This window comes from Tamandua tetradactyla, chromosome 25 (assembly GCF_023851605.1).
Source record: "Tamandua tetradactyla isolate mTamTet1 chromosome 25, mTamTet1.pri, whole genome shotgun sequence".
NCBI lineage: Eukaryota > Metazoa > Chordata > Mammalia > Pilosa > Myrmecophagidae > Tamandua > Tamandua tetradactyla.
The window spans coordinates 6,322,621-6,341,417 of NC_135351.1; the positions used below are offsets into that span (position 1 = coordinate 6,322,621).

Sequence of the window (18,797 nt, forward strand, 5' to 3'; positions counted from 1 at the left end):
AAAACGGAGGGTATTTAAGAAAGCAGAATGTTCCAGGCAAATTTTTTGTAAGCATTGCAATTACACTCTTAGCCTCTATCAAAAATTGATGTGTATGGAATTAATCAAAACAGAAAACTGCAAGGACAGTTAAAGTATCTTGTAGGTAAGCCTTTATAAAAAATACCACATCAAACAAAAATGAAGACTTTTACAATAAAAAAGGAAACATTACCAATACAAAACACTTCTTTCCAATGACCCAATTCTCCCTTTATGCCTCTTTATTAAATCACAAAAAAAAAGAAAAATAAACTAATAATCTTATTTCACCAACAATTTATTCCTGGTAACTAAACTCTGTTTGTTCCCTTGCTAGATGGCTGAAAAGGAACATGCAACCCATGGAGGATCTTCAATCCATCACCCAGAGGTTGTCGGCATTTGGACCAATCCAGTCAGTGACCCCTTGTGGAAAGCAAAGTGCTATGGTGGTGTTTAAGGACACAACTTCGGCTTGTCATGCTATGAATGCTTTTCAAAGCAGGAACCCAAACAGGCTGTTTCAGTGTTTCTGGCAACATGAGTTCATGTCAAAAGCGGTAAGACCCTTCTCCCTTTCCAAAAACCTATGTAGATTCTTAAAGCTTGTTCTACGTAATTTTTTCTTTTCGTCAGGGCTATTCTTAAGTTTATAACTGCCAGCATAAATAATTGAGCACTGACAAAAGGCACAGTGGGTGTTTATTCAATTCAAGTACAGAAATCAGTGGTCATATCACACTCTCTCCTGTGAAACACCTGACATTACTGCAGTAGCTATTACAGCTTTGCTTTTTTGGAGAAGAAGTTCAGGATTGCGTTGAGGCACTCCTCGGACAGCCACCTTTCCTGGAGGGCATTGCATTCTTCAGCATTAACAGCATGGAGCTTTTCTTTCTCTCTGTTTCGGATTATCTGCTTTGAAATTCTCATGGCCTGAAGAAAACAAAACCAATGAAAAGGTTAGGAGTGAATCTATTAGGAGTGGGTTATTCTGTAATTCTGATGGTCTTTTCTCCACTGTTCATTTAACGAATCCTGTCAAACCCTAAGATATATGTGCAGGGTAAGACAGTGCTCCTCAAGCTTTCCACGTGTATAGGCATCACCTGGAGGTCTTCATATAAAGACTTGGATTCAGTAGGTGTGGGCAGGACCCGAGACGCTACATTTCTAAAAAGTTCCCAGATGGATGCTGAAGCTCTTTTCTAGGACCACGTTTTGATTAGCAAGAATGTAGATGCAAAACAAAAATATGCACAATCACTTGCTAGCTATCACATACAAAAAAGAAAAGCACTATACGATAAGAATCTTCTAAAGTACTGTCCACCTACCTCATGACTTCTTTGAATTTCAAACTGAATTGTGCTCAGAAAATACTGCATATCATGGTCCACAAAGGGATCCCCATAAATAACTGCCCTTCTGCCTTCGTGTCACAGAAATGGAATGTCTATCTTGTAAGTTTTGTAAAAATCAGTGTTTCCAACATTACAATCATCATTATTAATCCCATAGTTAGATAGATGTGCTTAAAATCAACCCAAGATAAAGCTTCTTTTTTTATTACTTATTCTCTTAAAGTGAATGAATTTTTCCTTTAGGAAATTATTTCCATGGTTCATATAAGCAAAAAAGGAGAACCAACATTTGGGGGGAGCTTTGAATATGCTTTCAGCCTGGTCCAAACTTCTCTCTGGAAAGTGCTGTCAGGAAATACTTCAGTAACAAGTCCTTGACCACATGCTTCTCCGGCTGTTAACTTCTTTCCAAACACAAGCATCTCAGCTGCCTGAAATGAAAAGCAAGATTCATAAAGAAAAGCAAGATTATTATTTATTTTAATAAAAAAAGGCTTTAGTTAATTTCAGTGAATTTACTACTTTCATTCCTGAGGATCTTTTTTTTTTTTAACATCTCCCTACCTATCACGCATGTATTTCTGTGTCTATACATACACACAAAGAGGGGCTGCTATGTGATGTGTATGTCATAAGGAATTTTGTTCACAAGTTGTTTTTTTGAGGGGGGCTGGGGAGTGAGGTGGAGGGTCATGAGTGGGAATTGAATCCGGGTCTCCCACAAGACAGATGAAATTCTACTACTGAACTACCCCTGCTGCCCCCACCCCCTGATGGTCTTGTGAAGTTGCCTGTATATCTTAATTACGGAGAAACTGTTGCCCTTGCTGGGCAATGGTTTGCAGACTGTGCACATGTTGGAGAGGCAGAAAAGACTGAAATAGAGACACCAATTATGCTAACTCCAAGCAGCTATGATTTTCTATTTTACACACTATAAAAAGAACAAAGAAAAATCACTGTTTTAGGGGACACCATGGGATTTTAGAAACACTAACTTTCAAAGTCCCATTTCCTAGACCGGCTCTGGCAATCTTCTTTACCTGCACAGGTACTCAAGTTAATTCTACATGACCAAAGAAAAGTGAAAAGGCCTAAAGTTAGTTTCTATCAAAACCTAGAGGGCCCCTAAGTAGATATCTTTACACTGGTAATTTCTCTTCCAGAAAAGTCAAAAGACTATTTCATAGGCGAGTGCTTAAGACCTAGAGTTGGTTTTGTCCAACTTTTCAAAGTTAAAGCTATATAATAATTCAGGGTATGTGACAGGATCATGAGATTTTTAAAATTTTTAGTATTTATAACGAAACTCAACAGGTCAACGAAAATAGGCTCTCCCCCCGCCTCATGCCCCTCTCCAGACCTGCCAGGATCCCAGATCTGCCCACTCGTAGCCTGGACAACCAGGTTTCCACCAGCACAGAGAGACCCAAACTGCCACTAAACCACCCTGGAAGCCTTCACACATGGGCAAAACAGGTATATGCAAAGGCTATTGCCATTAGGAGTGGTTCTGTAACTCCCCAGGAAGCCTCGATATCTGCTCTTACTTTCTAGGACTCCCAAAGTAAAGAGGCAATCATGTCACTGTCTATTGGCTGCTGCTCATATATAAGGCAATTAAATGGGGGCTTTGTGCTGGAAGAGCAAAGGGGCTGGCCCAGCCCTGGTCCTTCAATGGCTACTGCACAGAGCTGGAAAGGACAGGCCTGGGGCAGCAGGAAGCTATCACTGGGCAACCCATGGAAAGAGCGACTCCCTTTGGAGTTGCAGAGGGAGCTTCTCTTGGAGCCTGGTTCCTCCAGCTATAAAACTGGAGAGCTAATAATTTGCTTGCTTGCTTGCTTCCTTCCCTTCCTCCTTTCTTCCTTTCTTTCCCTTCCCCTTCCCTCCTCCCGTCCTTTCTTTTTATTGCCAACTCCTCTATATTTTTCACGACACCCCTTCCAAATGTTGCTTTCTTCAAGGTCTATCTTTAAAAATTTTTTTTAATTTATTTTTAATCGTGGTTAAATAGACATAACATAAAAATAATTTTAACCATTTTCAGTGGACAATTCTGTGACATTAGGTATACTGACAATACTGTGTAACTTTCACCACTACATATTTCCAGGCTATTTTCATCATCCCAAACCAGTATGCATACCCATTTAGCAATAACTCTCCTCTCCGCCTACCCCCTACCCCCTATTTTGCTTTCTTTCTCTACGAATTTACTTATTCTAAGTATTTCATATGAGAAGTCATACAATAATTGCCCTTTTGTTCTGGTTTATTTCACTCAACGTGATCTCTTCAAGGTTCATCCATGATGTGGCATGTACCAGCACGTCACCTCTTTTTTGTGCGTGAACAGTATTCTATTGTATGGGGGATATACAACATTTTGTTTATACATTCATCTGTGATGGACATTTGGGTTACTTCCACATTTTGGGTATTATGAATAATGCTGCAATGAATGTTGGTGTACAAATATCTGTTTGGGTCCCTGCTTTCAATTCTTTTGGATACAGACCTAAGAGTGAAATTGCCTGGTTATATGGTAGTTCTAGGGTTAACTTTCTGAAGAACTGTCAGACCATTTTCCACAGTGGCTGCACCATTTCACGTTGTCACCAACCATGCTGCAATGGTTCCTAGTTCTCTGCACCTTGTCGACACTTATTTTTTTCTTTAAACAGCCATACTATTGAGTGTGAAAGATCTCTTATTGTGATTTTAATATGCATTTCCGTAATGGTGAATGATGCTGGGCATATTCTGATATGACTACCTGTTATATGAATATCTTCTTTGGAGAAATAGCTATTAAAATTCTTGCGCCACGTCCAATCGGGTTGTTTGTCTTTTAGTTGTTGAGTTGTAGCTGTTCTTTATATATTCTGGATATTAAATCCTCATCAGATATGTGGTTTCCAAATATTTTCTCCTATTCTGTAGGTTGTCTTTTCACTTTGGTAATGTCCTGTGAGGCACAAAGTTTTTAAATCTTTTTCCTTATTAAAAAAGTTGTGGACTTTACAGAACAATCATGCATAAAATACAGGATTCCCATATGGCACCCCATCACCACCCATCTTGCATTGTGTGAACATTTGTTACGATTGATGATAGCATATTTTAATAACTGCACAATTAATTAAAGTCCATGGTTTAAGTTCGGGCTCACTGCTTGTGTAGAGAAGTTCCATGGATTTTTTTTTTTTAATTTTATTCTGTTACCATACATACAATCTAACATTTCCCCTTTTACTCATATTCAGATAAATATTGCAGTGCTGTCAACTGCATTTACAATATTGTGCTCTCATGATCACCAACCAAGATCAAAACATTTCCATCATTCCAAACAGAAACACTGCACATTTTAAGTATTAGTTTCCCATTCCCTATTCCTACCCTGTCCCCTGGTAACCTGGATTCTAGATTCTTACTCAGTGAGTTTGCTTATTCTAATTGTTTCAAAACAGTGAGATCACACAATAGTTGTTCTTTTATGTCTGGCTTACTTCACTCAACATGATGTCTTTAGGGTTCATCCGTTTTGTTGCATGTTTCAGGAATTCATTCCTTTTTACAAATAACTAATATTCCATTGTATGTATATGCCACATTTCATTTATTTATTTATCGGTTGATGGACACTTGGGTTGCTTCCTTCTCTTGGTAACTGTGAAAGATGCGGCTATGAGCCATTTTTAAATCGGATTGTTTGTCTTTTTGTTGTTAAGGTGAAGGATTTCTTTATTCTGGATATTAATCCTTTATCAGATTATGTGGTTTACAAATATTTTCTCCCATTGGGTAGGTTGTCAGTTCTCCTTTTACTTTCATAATAAAGTCCTTTGAGGAACAAAAGCCTTTAATTTTGTTCAAGTCCCGCTTATCTATTTTTTCTTTTGTTGCCTGTGTTTTGGTCTCTTCCTTACTGTGGAAAAAGGGTCTTGCCAGATATAAAATTCCTGGCTGACAGATTTTCCTCCAGAACTTTAAGTATTTCCACCTACTGCCTTCTTGTGTCCACCGTTTCTGATGAGAAGCTGGTTCTCAATCTAACTGGGACTCCCTTGTACATAACATGCTGCTTTTCTCTTACAGCTTTCAGAACTCTCTCCTTGTCCTTTGTATTTTATAGTGTGATCAACAGAAGATGAGGTATAGTTTTCTTCACATTTATCCTGTTGGGTGCTCTGTGAGCTTCTGGGATGTGCACATTCATGACTTTTGCAAAGTTTGGGAAGTTTTCTGTCTTCCCAAACTTGGGAAGTTGACGATTCCTTCTGCTCCTTTCTCTCTTCTCCTTCTGGTACTTCCATGATGAATATACTGGTAAGCTTGATGGTGTCCCATAGTTGTCTTAGGTTATTTTCATTTCATATTTCTTTTCTCTTGGTGCTCCTCCGCCTGACTCATTTCAAGTGTCTTGTCATCAAGTTCACTGATTCTTTCTTTTCTTAGTTCCAACCTGCTCCTGTAACCCTTTTGGGCATTAATCATTTCAGTTAATGTGGTCTTCAACTTCTGTTGTTCTGTTCAGTTCCTTTTAAACTTTTTCTACCTCTTTACTGAGACTCTCTTATTGTTTATCCATTGTTTTCCTGATATCCTTGGACATCTCTGTACTTCCCTTCATTTCCTTGAGAACTTTTTTGGGTCTTTTAAAGAAGAATTTTTTTGGATCTTTTAAAGACCGTTCAGTACATTCACATTTTCATTTCCTTTGTTGTTTTCTTTATCTTTGTCCTCTTCCTTTTAATAGGCCATCATTACCTGTTGCTTTGTCTTGCACTCTTGTTGCAGGTGACTCATTTTAATATTTTAAAATGTTAACTCTGGGACTTATTCTCAGGATTGTCTGTTTCTTGGTCTTGTAACCAGCTCTGTTTTGTAAGGCAGAGATTTTCTTGCACTTTAGCTCTCCTATCAGGAGGGTCTGCCCAAGGCTGAATGAGAGTGCAGGGCTTTCCCTTTCTTTCTGGGCCGTACTTACTCTTGCCTTTGTTAGTTGTTTTGGATTTCCCATTTACAGGACTTTGATTGTCCTTTGTTTCCCAGTAGAAGGACCTCCCTCCCCAGGGTATCTGAAGCACAGGTCTTTGTCCCAAACTGTCAACCCTAGTTTTTTATATTTCTTTTGTTATTTCATGCTGCTTTTACTTGGAGGGTAAATTCTGGGAGGAGGGTCACCCTGGGGAGGACTTTGCCAAGTCAGTTTTTCCCAGCTACAACAGGACCAGGGACCCATGAAGGGAGCACAGACTGACTCCACAGTGCCTTAGAGAGGGGATCAAGGCAGGTGTCCAAAGGTTCTCCAATGGTTCCCCAAATTGGAGTTTTCCCGGCCCGCCCAGCTCACTGTGCCTGGCAGCCTTAAGGAAGCGCTGAGTCTTTAAATCTCCCCCACCTCTGCCCTAACAATGACAGCTGCCACCCTTGCCTGAGGTGGGTTGAAATAATAGCTACCGACAGAGCCAGGACCCAGCAATCCAAATTTGCTTATCAAAAGCTGTGATCAGTGATTAGCCCTGCCCACCCCTGTTCTTGGAGAAGATTTTTCTGTCCCTTTCTGTGGCTAGCAGCTAGCCAGGGACTGGAACCGGCAGCCTGTCCTGAGAGTAGGGGATGGACGCTGGTAGCCACCATGCAGAGAGAGCAATTTACAGTTCCTTGTTGTAATTTATCAGCCTCTTCCTCCCGTTCTTCCTTCCCTAGATGCTGTACAGCTTTCTTCTGGCCTCTGGAGCTGCAAAATACTTGTTTCAGACAGTGCCTGCTCGCTTAACACTTGTTTTGGTAGAAGAATGGAGTCCTAGTGCCCCCTACTCTGCCATCTTCCCCTAAAAATTTTTAGGGGAGTGAAGTCCATTTCAACTATTTTTTCTTTGGTTGTTTGTGCTTTTGGTGTAAAATCTAAAATTCCATTGCTGACTACTGGGTCCTTAAGACATGGCCTTATATTTTCTTCTAAGTGTTTTATAACATTAGCTTTTATATTTCGGTCATTGATCCATTTTGAATTAATTTTTGTATATGGTGAGAGGTAGGGGTCTATATTCAATCTTTTAATTTTTTTTTTAGCATTGCTCATTTCTTTTCTTAATTAGAGACACTGTAGATTTACAGAAAAGTTATACATAAAATACAGAGTCCCTGCTCACCACCCTCTTATGAACACCTTGCATTAGTGTTTTATACTTGTTTTAATTCACGAAAGAGAACTTTTATAATTACACTATTAACTATAATTGTACTACCTATAATCCATCATTTCTAATAAAGTTCACTGTTTGTGTTGTATAGACCTATTTAGTAACACATATACAACCTAAAATTTCCCCTTTTTAACTACATTCTCATATATAATTCAATGCTGTTAATTATGTCACAACGTTGTGTCACCATCACCCCCATCTGTTATCACTTCTGTTTCTTTTGTCCATTAGCAAGGGAAAGAGCTTAGAGCTGGGGATTTCTTTTGGAAAAGGGGTGATCTGTTACACTGGAAGAGAGATGGCTTGATAAACTTTATTTTTAAGCTCTCCCAAATTTACCTTGGCTGGGCCCATTATCTTCGGGAAAAGGTAGGACGAGCATCCTTCTGGACACTGGCCGAGGTGACTAAAAGGAGTATGAAATGTTGCCTGTTTGGGGGATACAGAAAGAAAAGAAAACCAAGTGATTGGTTAAGAGCACTGTTTGCCTACATCTTCACTATATTTAGTTGAAGAAACATTATTTTTTAAGAAATAAGGAGTATTGTACAATAATACAGACATGATAAAGTTTACTCATTCAAAGTATGCAATTGGATGAGCTGTAGCAAATGTCTAGTCATGTAACCACCACAACTACAGTGTCAAATATTCCTATCACCCCAAAAAGGTCCTTTGTGCCCCTCTGTGGTCAATCCCTTCCCCTAACCCATGCAATCAGTCACCTGGATTCTAACCCTACAGTTTCGCCTTTTCTAGAATGTTACATAAATGGAACCACACATCATGTGTGTCTGGCTTCTCTCAGCCTAAACCTTTTCAGAATCACTCACTGGGGGGGGGGTTTGTTTCTTGTTCTGAGTGGTTTTTCATTATATGGATGTGTTAGAATTTGTTTATCTATTCACCAGTGATGCCATTTTTGGCTATTATGAACATCTGTGTATAGGCCTTTATGTTTTCAGTTCTCCTGGGGAAATACCTGGGAGTGGAACTGCTGTCTTGTCCAATAAAGGTATGTCTAACTTTATAAGAAAGTGGCAAACTGTTTTCCAGAGTGAATGTAATATTTACATTCCCATGGCTAGTGTATGTGAGTTCCAGTTTCTCCACGTCCTTGCAACACTTCGTTATTATCAGTCTTTTTAATTTTAATCATTCCAGTACATATGATAGTGGTGTCTCATTTTGGTTTTAATTTATACCTCCCTAATGACTAATAGGTTCAGCATCTTTTCATGTACTTGCTAGTGATTTATATATTCCTTGGTGAAGTAACTGCTAAAATATTTTGCCCATTTAAAAAATTACGTTGTTTTCTTATTTAGTTGTAAGAGTTTTTTGTATATTTTATCAGATAAATTTCTGGCAAATACTTTCTCCTGATCTGTGGCTTATCTTTTTCTTTCAACACGCCTTTTTTTTTGGAATAGCATCCATACAACTCCCATCTTAAGCACTTTCAGGTGAACAATTCAGTTATAGCAATTACATTCACAATTCACAATACTGTGCTGTGATCACCAGCATTCATTACCCAAACCTTTTCATCACATAAAACTCTGCACCACATCGAGCAGTAATTTCCCATCTTCTCACCACTCCTATGTCCTGATAACTTGTAATCTACTTTGTCTCTATGAATTTAGATATTCTACATATTTCATATGTGGAAGTTAGGTTCAGGTGTCAACTTGGCCAGATGAAGGTGCCTAGTTCTACTGCTGTGGACATGAGACAATGGCATGTGAACCTCATCTGTTCCTGATTACATGTGCAGTCGGCAAGGAGGCATGCCTCCTACAATGAATGATGCTTGTTTTAATTGGCGGGAAGCTTAAATGAGAGACTCAATGTAGCACAATCCAAGCAGCTCAGCATACCTCATCTCAGCACTTGCAACTCAGCCCGGGCCTTTGGAGATGCAGAAAGGAATTACCCCAGGGAAAAATGTTAGAACCTAGAGGCCTGGAGAGAAGGCCAGCAGAGATTGCCTTGTGCCTTCCCATGTAAGAAAGAACCTGAAAGTTAGCTGCCTTTCCTCTGAAGAACTATACGTTAACTAAATAAATCCTCTTTTATTGAAAGCCAATCCATCTCTAGTGTGTTGCATTCCAGCAGCTAGCAAACTAGAACATCACATAAATGAGAATATATGGTATTTTTTTTTGGTGCATGGTCCGGGAATCAAACCCGGGTCTCCTGCATGAAAAGCAGGTATTCTAACCACTGAACTACCCATGTACCCATATGGTACGTTTTAAGAGCTTTTTATATTTTATGTTCTATGAGATATTTATTCCTATCCTTGCTCATTTTTAAATTAGGTTTCTAATCTCAGTTTATAGATGCACTTTAAAAAGTGTCTTTCAGAGAATAGTTTGTGAGTTTAAATATTTTCCTCAATCTGTCATTTGTCTTGATTTTGTCCAACAGAGTTTTGATTGGTTTTAACTCTTAGAATGTACTTTAATACTGGTTGTTTAAAAGATAGGTCTATTTTTAGTTATTTTGGTAGGTTTAAGGATTTTTTGTGTGTTTCTTGATGAAAGGGAATTAATTTATAATTGGCAATATGTAGACAAAATAAGTATGTTTATTTCCTATAATCAGACATGGCATTAACGAATATTTGTTAGAAGATATAAATATTATATAATGTTTGCAATATAATAAATCAAATAATGAAAATATAAAATAAAAAGTCACTTGCTAATTTCACCTCTTTTTTTCTGTTCCCTCAGAAGAAAACTTATTCAAGAAAATACACTGAGAAGATAAAGCCTAAGGAATATAAGCAGGAAACTGCAAAAAATAAACAAAACTGGCAACCATAGCTAAGGGCCCACAAGCAGGTATAAACACTGCTGACAATGAACAGCATTTAAATGGTTATTTTCAGAAATAGAGAATAGAGTGTAGTTGAGAGTGAGGCTCTGGCCTCGGACTGCTTGGTGACAGTGGAAAAGTTTCTTAATCTCTCTTGGCCACAGTTTCTTTCTGTGTAAAATGGGGACAAGAGTCCCATCTCATATGGCTGTGGGTGTACTGAGTGTTTTTATGTATAGATAAAGTGCATGGACAAGGTGCCAAGGAAGCACTTAAATATTCGTAATTTTTATGGTTCCCATCTTTTTATTAGCACACAGAGGTACCACCTGCTGTCTGAGAAGCTAATAAGTATTGTTCTAATTAATATTTTTGTTACATGGGTTAATATTAACCATGCCATTTAATGTGGTAGTTACTCATGAAGATGATAAATCCTGTTAAATGAATTTCTTCCCACAGGTCCTCCCTTCAGCATTTTCCCCTGATTTTCAACTGGTCCTTGGTTTAATTATGTCGGGGGAACTCTTAGTAGCAGGTGCTAAAAGTCAAGTAAATTCTACTTTGGGCCAAATCTCTTAGCACCTAACATATTTTTAGGTTCTCTGATTTCATTTTAATTCCAATTTGCATCATAAGATAGAAGAGAAGTCACAGAAAGGGTGATGTAACACGACAATAGTTTCGAATTCAGTGGGAGAAGCAGGACAAGATTCAAATATGATACTTTTTTTCCTCCAAGTACTGAAGAAACTGACCCTACCTCTGTTAACAGTAGGTTAAAAATTAATAGGTAAGCTAAAACATAAAATATAAACAAAACTACTGATTTCTTCTTTTAAGCAAAAATCTCCAACTATGAAGGTTAGGCAGCTACCCCAGCACTTAGAATCCCATTTTCTATTTTTACAGGGAAATTATTAATAAGAATAAGGTCTGTCAGCATGTTCAATCTGATTAAACAGAATCCCCAACAAAGGATGATCCAAGAGAGTTTAGGACACTAAAATATTTTCCTGTCTCAATGGGAAAATACCTCTGAAAAAAACTAGGAATCATTTCAGTGGTAAAAGCCAAAGGCTTCCCACCAGGCTGTAGAACAGCAAATTTTACCACCACAAAGCAAAAGTCACTCTAAGAATCTAATAACCCGAGAGGTAGCTAGTGCTAAGGCAGAAGTTCTAGAATAAAGTTTCTAAAGTCTTAAGTTCATCACATCTTTGCTTATAATGACAAAAACTGGAAACAGCCTAGTATCCTAGCAATCAAAAGGCTGGTTAAATAAGTAAGTTAAATAACCCAAATGTTAACAGTGGTTATCTGAATGATACTAATTTTTAAGTTTTTTTCTTTGTACTTTTCCATACTTTTCAAAATTTTATTTCTTATGATGACAAAGATTGTTACTGTGTAGGAATAAAAATTTATATATAGAATTCAATGGTGAACCCTTTAAAAAACACAAGGCTAAATTGTATTTCAGGCATATAACTCCTCCCACTTCAGTTTTCTTAACTGCAAAGGAAGGAGTTAGAGTAGCTAATGCTTATAATCATTTCCCAGTCTAAAATCCTATATTCCAGAATTTAACTTGGGAAAAAGTATCAAATACTCATTTGCAAAAATTGCAAATACACTATTTCACCCCCAAGTGTCCCAAAACAAGCTTGCAAGGATTACTTTACAGCAATATTAAAATTGGAGATTGAAAAATAATTGACACGATGTTCATAACTTTGCTTTTAAGGAAAATCAAAATTAATAAAGGAAAACAAAATTAGTCAAATTAGTGAGAAAAGTCTAAATGTAGTCTGTTCTACCATGCCCCATATGGGATCTGTCTACTACTAGCAACAGTAAGGGAAAGCTCAAAAGACCTCATTTCTACACAACCTGCCTAACCTCCTAGGTTCTGGGAGCTGGCTTACCCTGTCGGATGCGTACACCACGTCAAATAGCCCTAGAAGAGTGACAGAGATTCCCACAGCTGGACCATTCACCACTGCAATCAGAGGCTTCGGAAAATCTATAAAATGGCCAACGAAATTCCTGCAGAAATGGAAATATCAAAGCATGTTCACATTTTCTAAAGCATCGTTTACTGACGTACAGGAAAGACAGTAATGAGTCTGAAAAAGAAGGGCTTCTTATTTTCAGTTATTTTTATTCTTCGTTCTTTCCACAATACCAACCAGTAGAAGCCTCCCTTGGCTGGTCCACTCTGTGGCCTACCACCGCATGCATCCACAACATCCGCCTGCGTGTACCTGAGGGAGGTTTGCACGGGGCACACGACACATCGACCTTGGTCCAGGTCTCCTATTTGGGCAGTAAGCAGGCCCAGACTCTGCGATTAGGAAGGGCTCAACCTTAGAGGACAGTGGGCGCTGGAGGCTTGGCAGGGACAAACAAATTAGGACAGAGAAGCTTTTGGATCCTCTGTGTTTCTTGAGACCAAGAATGACGAAAGTCACACATTCCTCTGGCTGGATAAGAACTGGCTAAATTCCCCTGCCTCAAAGGAGGAGAATTTCATTTACAGCTACCATTTACTATTTTTTTCTTTTCTTTTCTACCATCTACTTTTATGCTTTCCAAACTCATCTCATGGAGAGTAGTAGGAGGAACAAGAAAAGTCAAAGTGACTGTCCATCTACTGGTGGAGGCAGCTTGGAGAAATATGCTTCTTTAATACTTCCGATTAATTATACAGACGCGGGGAAGTGTGTACTTTGCTTTTGTTCAAGCAGATACCACTTTACTGAATAAAGCAATCAGACAAAGGTCCCTCTTACCTCAGTAAAACTGCAGAACTTTTAGCTTTTTCCTCTACCCCATCAGTGGGACTATCAGTGAAGTTACTCAGATCATTCCCACTACTATAATAGTCACCATTTCCTGTAAACAATAAACAAACATACCAGTCATTCATTGTTGAATTCAGGCTCTGTGCTAGGCTAAGTTTCTGGACCTAATTTAGGGACTATGAGTAAGCTGGACTAATAGGACCCAAATCAACATCAATAATGCACCCATGATTATGCTGCCAAGGAGCTACATGGTAACATAAAAGTATGTCACAGGGGATTTGGGGTCTAATTGGGGAGTTTAAGTAGGGACTCTCATGAGGAAGAGACTACTGAACTGAAACCTGAAGGACAGGCAAGGGCAAATGAGAAAGAGAAGAGTGGGAAGAACATTCCACAGAGGGAAAAGCACATGCAAAGGTCCTGTGGAAGGTGATTTAGTGATGGGTTGCAAGAAGTACCACTATTCCTGAAGCTGAAAATGCCAGGGGAGCAAACTGAGACCTGAAGGACATGCAGGGGAGAACATGTAGGATTTTGCGGATCTCAATAAGAAAAACTGCCTTTTTAATAAAAGCACTGGAAAACCTAAATCCTACACACAAAAGAACAGATAGGGAGGGAAAAGACTGGAAAAATAGAAGCAGGTTCTCAGGGAACTGAATGACAACATGAAGCAAACAAATATATGTGCTATGGGCATCTCAGAAGGAGAAGAGAAAGGAAAAGGGGTAGAAAGAATGAGGAAATATTCACTAAAAATTTCCCAACTCTTATGGAAGACATAAAATTACAGGTCTAGGAACTATAGCATACCCTAAACAGGATAGACCCACATAGACCTACTACAAGACACTTACAAATCAGACTGCAAATGCCAAAGACCAAGACAGAATTCTGGAAGCAGTGGAGAAAAGTGATTCATCACATACAAGGGAAGCTCAATAAGACTAAGTATGGATTTATCAGCAGAAAGCATGGAGGTGAGAAGACAGTAGTATGATGTATTTAAGATAATGAAAGATAAAAATTTCCAACCAAGAATTCTATATCCAGCAAAATTGCCCTTAAAAAATGAAGGAAATTGCAGGAAACCTGGGTTCAATACCCAGACCATGCACCCCTCCCCCGCAAAAAAATAATAAAGGAATTTAAATAGAGTCAAAAGACTACTCTGGAGAGTGCTCTTATACAAGCTTCAGTTAGACATTGCTGCCTATCATAACTTGCCAAACCCCAACCAAAACCATTTCAGCCACTCCTAAAGAACACCTAGGGCAATATATAAGATTCTACAGTGGTTCCATGCACTAGGGTAACTTTCCAGAAACCTACAATCTCCAGATGGGGCCCTGGATTGGATAAGTCCTGAAACCTAGAGGGTCCAGCCTCTCCAGAACATCAGCTGATTCCATCTCCCTACCCCATATTATTGACAGACCTTTCTAACATGAAAAAGTTAGAATAGCCATAGCCCAAATACTCCTACAGAATGGGATAAGAAAGATCAAAGGTGATGGTGGAGTTATACAGAGAAGGTAGGATTTAACAAATGAATATGGCTGCTGAATCATTAAATTGATCTTTCAGTCTCCAGTATCTTAGAGCAGGTAGAAGTAAAAACCTAAAATTGTGGAATGGTAACCCATAGCAAACTCTGAAATCTGTTCTACAACTAATGGTTGTGCCATGCTTTGAAATGCACTGTTTTTTGTATATATGTTATTTTTTACAAAAAAAAGAAAAAAAATGATTGTGATGATAAAAAATATTTATTCTTTCTAGCCTCCTATATTCTGGAGTAGCTAGAAGGAAAAATCTGAATGGATCATATTGTAGCCCATGACAAACTCTAGGATCTGACCTGTAACTACTTGTTGAAGAGTGCTTTGAAAACTATTGCTTTTTCCTTTCTTTGCTTTGTATGTATGTTATATTATACAATAAAAAAAGTTAAAAAAAATAAAGGATAGTTAAAAATAATTACAGATAAACAGACATTGAGAGTTCATGAATAACAGACCTGTTTTACAAGAAATAAGTATCTTCTACATGCAGATCAGAAAAGATAGAAGAGAAAAGGTTTGGAGAAGAGTGTAAAGGTGAAGATTAACAGTAAGTAAAAGGGTAAAAAGAGAGAGAGAGAGGGAAAAAAAATAAGATATGACATATAAAATCCAAAGGACAAAATGGTGGAAGAAAGTACTGTCTTTATGGAAATAACATTAAATGTTAATGTATTAAACTCCCCAATCAAAAAAAATAGACTGGCAAAACAGATTATTAAAAAAAAAAAAAAAAACAGGATCTATTTTTATTATTTTAGACCAAAGGACAAAACAGGTTAAAAGTGAAAGGTTGGAAAAAGATATTTCATGCAAACAACCAGATAAGAGCAGAGGTAGCTATACTAATATCAGACAAATTAGATTTCAAATGTAAAACAACTAAAAGAGATAAATTAGGACACTATGTATTAATAAAAGAGACAATTCATCAAGAAAAATTAACAATCATAAATATTAATGCATGGAGCCAGAGTGCCTCAAAATACAACAGGGAAACACAACACTGAAGGAAGAAGTAGACTCCTCTACTATAATAGTTGGAGGCTTCAATACATCACTTTCATAAATGTATAGAGCATCTAGATAGAGAATCAATAAGGGAACAGAGAACTTGAATAATATGACAAATGAACTAGATTTAACAGACATTTACAGAACATTACACCCTACAACAGTAGGATATACATTTTTTTAAGTGCTCATGATTCATTCTTCAAGACAGACCAAATGCTGGATCACTAAGAAGGTCTCAATAAATTGAAAAAGACTGAAATTATACAAAACACATTCTTGAATTTTAATGGGATAAAGTTGGAGATCAATAACAGGCAGAGGGTTGGAAAATTCACAAATAAATGGAAGCTAAATAACAGTCATTGCCCAGATATCACAGGAGATTGAGAGAATGACCATGAGAGTAAGAAGCTGTAAATGAGAAATTAAGATTTAACAAATGATTATGACTACTGACTCATTACAGAGATTTTTTTTTTTTAGTTTCTAGTGTATCAGAATAGGCAGAAGGACATGCCTGGAAGTGCTGAATTATAATCCAGCAGCCTTTTCTTTCATCACGATTGTATAACCACATAGCTTTTATTGTGTGACACTGTGATTGTAAAAACCTTGTGACTGACACTCCCTTTATCTGGTGTTTGGGTATATGAGTAATAAACTAAAAACATACACAAAAATTATAATAATAATAATAATGTTGGGACTATGGGGAAAAGTACCTCTACATAAACTATGGACAGTAGTTATAGTACTTCTTTGATGATCTTTCATCAATTATAATAAATGTAATTACTGTTACAAAATAGAATTACAAAAAAATTGTTATCAATTAGAAGAAATTTCCCACACCAATGCAAGTGTTGGTGGTGGGGTCGTATATGGGAGTCCTGTATTTCATGCATGATTGCTCTGTAAACCCACAACATCTCTGAAAAAAAATTTTTTTTTTTTACATGGGCAGGCACCGGGAATCGAACCCGGGTCCTCTGGCATGGCAGGAAAGCATTCTTGCCTGCTGAGCCACCGTGGCCTGCCCAATTTTTTTTTTAATTAGACAAAAACTAAAAAAAAAAGAAAAAAGCAGTGGAAAACCACTGAAAGTTTTTTTTTTAAATAAAGCATATAATTTATATAAGTTTTAAATGGGAAATGAATAAGGTTATTTGGGGACACATACTGGATGTAGTAAGGAGACTGAATGGGCATGGGAGAGAGGTGGTAAAAGAGGATGTGGACAGACTAGCTAGGAGCCTACTTCAGTTCAGACAGAAGTCTGTGGGGGCTTGCATTAGTGCAGAGAGACAAAGAAAAGACTGATTCTGGAGATAATGATGAAGGTATCTTGGATTAGACTGGACATGGGAGGTGAAGGAGAGGCAAGTGTCAAAAATGAATGTTAGGATTTGGGTCTGCATAAAAGGATGGATGTGAAGCCCCTCACCGTGACTGAGAATATTGGAAAGGGCCCAGAGAGATGTATTAAGCTATCCTGTGACATCTAAGGCAAAGTGTCCAGAACTCCACAGAGCATCTATTCTGGGGCTCCCATATAGAGTTCAGCCTGGGGCTCTCTAGAGTGTCAAGTCCAGGTATCAAATGTATATCTGCTTTATGTACTATAAAGATATCTATATACGCGTGGTAGTTAGAGTCAGTTGTCAACTTGGCCAGATGAAGATGCTGTGGACATAAGCCAATGGCATGTGAACCTCATCTGTTGCTCATTATATCTGCAGTCAGGTAGGAGGTGTGCCTGCTGCAATGAATGATGTTTGATTTAACTGGCTGGTGCTTAAATGAGAGAGCTCAACATAGCACAGCCCAAGCAGCTCAGCATACCTCATCTCAGCACTCGCAGCTCAGCCTAGGCCCTTGGAGACGAACAAAGAAAGCACCCTGGGGAAAGCTGTTGGAACCCAGAGGCCTGGAGAGACGGCCAGCAGAGAATACCCTGTGTCTTCCCATGTAAGAAAGAACCTCAGCTGAAAGTTAGCTGCCTTTCCTCTGAAGAACTAACAAAATAAATCCCCTTTTATTAAAAGCCAGTCCATCTCTGGTGTGTTGCATTCCGGCAGCTAGCAAACTAGAACAATATTTATCTATTATATTTTGCATATTTATGAATTAGATTAGCTCAGTAGTGGAAATGATCTAATATCTTATTTAGTCCCATTTCATATCTTATGAGAAACCTCCAAACAGAAAGATATTCAAGAACTCTGAGAAAATGTCTCACCTGTGACAACGGTAAAGACTGAGTCATCCTTGCCTGAGGCCTCAAGTGCAAGCATAATTTCGTGATACATCTATGTGAACAGAAAGGGAAGGAAAAGAAACATACTTTGAAAATGAGAGCCATCACCCAATTCATTCACTAAACTCCAATCAGTAAGTCTGCTCACTGCAAAGTGCTCAAATTTTATGTTGGTGGTATTTAAACAACCAAAAAGATATCCGAAAGGATTTTCATTCCTTTTACAATTACTTGGGGGCATATTATATAGCAGGTGCTATAGTAGATGCTAGGGGGATAGAACCACCTTACCCAAAAACGTGAACAAAAATGACACAGTCCTTGAGCTTTAGAAATTAACAGAGGATTATATTGCTGGAAAGAAAAGCAAAGAGTCAAGAGGAAGCTCAGAGAAGGCAGTGAGACTTATTTAGGGCCAGAGGGATGGGACATGGTCAGAGGGGAATCTCCACGAAGGCATGTTTAAGTTGTGACCTCAGGAAGAGTGTTCCAGGTGGCTTGGGAAATGTTAATCAATGCTAAAATGCTGGAATTCCAAGACATTGCAATGGATTAAACATTCTAAATCAGCAACATTTCTGAATAGCTTGGACCTATCCTTGTTATACGTTTTAATGCATGTAAAACAGGTACGATTTCTTCTTTATATGAGATTTCAATAGGGGAGAGAACAATGAAGAGAGCTGATATTTACAGATACACGGACACAGAAATAATAA

At 38.1% G+C, this 18,797-nt stretch overlaps 2 protein-coding genes across 13 annotated transcripts in view; one reads left to right on the forward strand and one right to left on the reverse strand.

Annotated features, from left to right (window-relative positions):
- LOC143668884 (testis expressed protein 56-like) overlaps window positions 1–18,797 on the forward strand; it is an 81,687-nt gene that overhangs the window by 61,453 nt on the left and 1,437 nt on the right. Inside the window, exons 3-6 of one of the 9 annotated variants that reach the window (XR_013168610.1) lie at window positions 359–581; window positions 10,348–10,458; window positions 15,294–15,354; window positions 18,013–18,212. Coding sequence is in view for 4 of the 9 variants with exons in the window: in XM_077143492.1 (XP_076999607.1) it covers window positions 359–581; window positions 10,348–10,440 (316 nt within the window). In the remaining 5 variants the exon portion in view is untranslated. Of the gene's footprint in view, window positions 1–358; window positions 582–10,347; window positions 10,459–11,173; window positions 11,232–12,341; window positions 14,223–15,293; window positions 15,355–18,012; window positions 18,213–18,797 lie in introns of those variants that run through there. The other 8 variants (XR_013168611.1, XR_013168614.1, XR_013168613.1 and 5 more) reach the window with 8 other exon arrangements.
- The window catches only part of ECI2 (enoyl-CoA delta isomerase 2), a 101,148-nt gene continuing 83,057 nt past the window's right edge, over window positions 707–18,797 (reverse strand). For all 4 annotated transcript variants that reach the window (XM_077143489.1, XM_077143486.1, XM_077143488.1 and 1 more), the window contains exons 5-10: window positions 18,061–18,130; window positions 13,228–13,330; window positions 12,361–12,481; window positions 7,943–8,032; window positions 1,673–1,816; window positions 707–957 (exon numbers count right to left, since the gene is read on the reverse strand). In XM_077143489.1, the coding sequence (XP_076999604.1) occupies window positions 802–957; window positions 1,673–1,816; window positions 7,943–8,032; window positions 12,361–12,481; window positions 13,228–13,330; window positions 18,061–18,130 (684 nt within the window). In that variant the 3' untranslated portion in view covers window positions 707–801. The remainder of the gene's footprint in view (window positions 958–1,672; window positions 1,817–7,942; window positions 8,033–12,360; window positions 12,482–13,227; window positions 13,331–18,060; window positions 18,131–18,797) is intronic.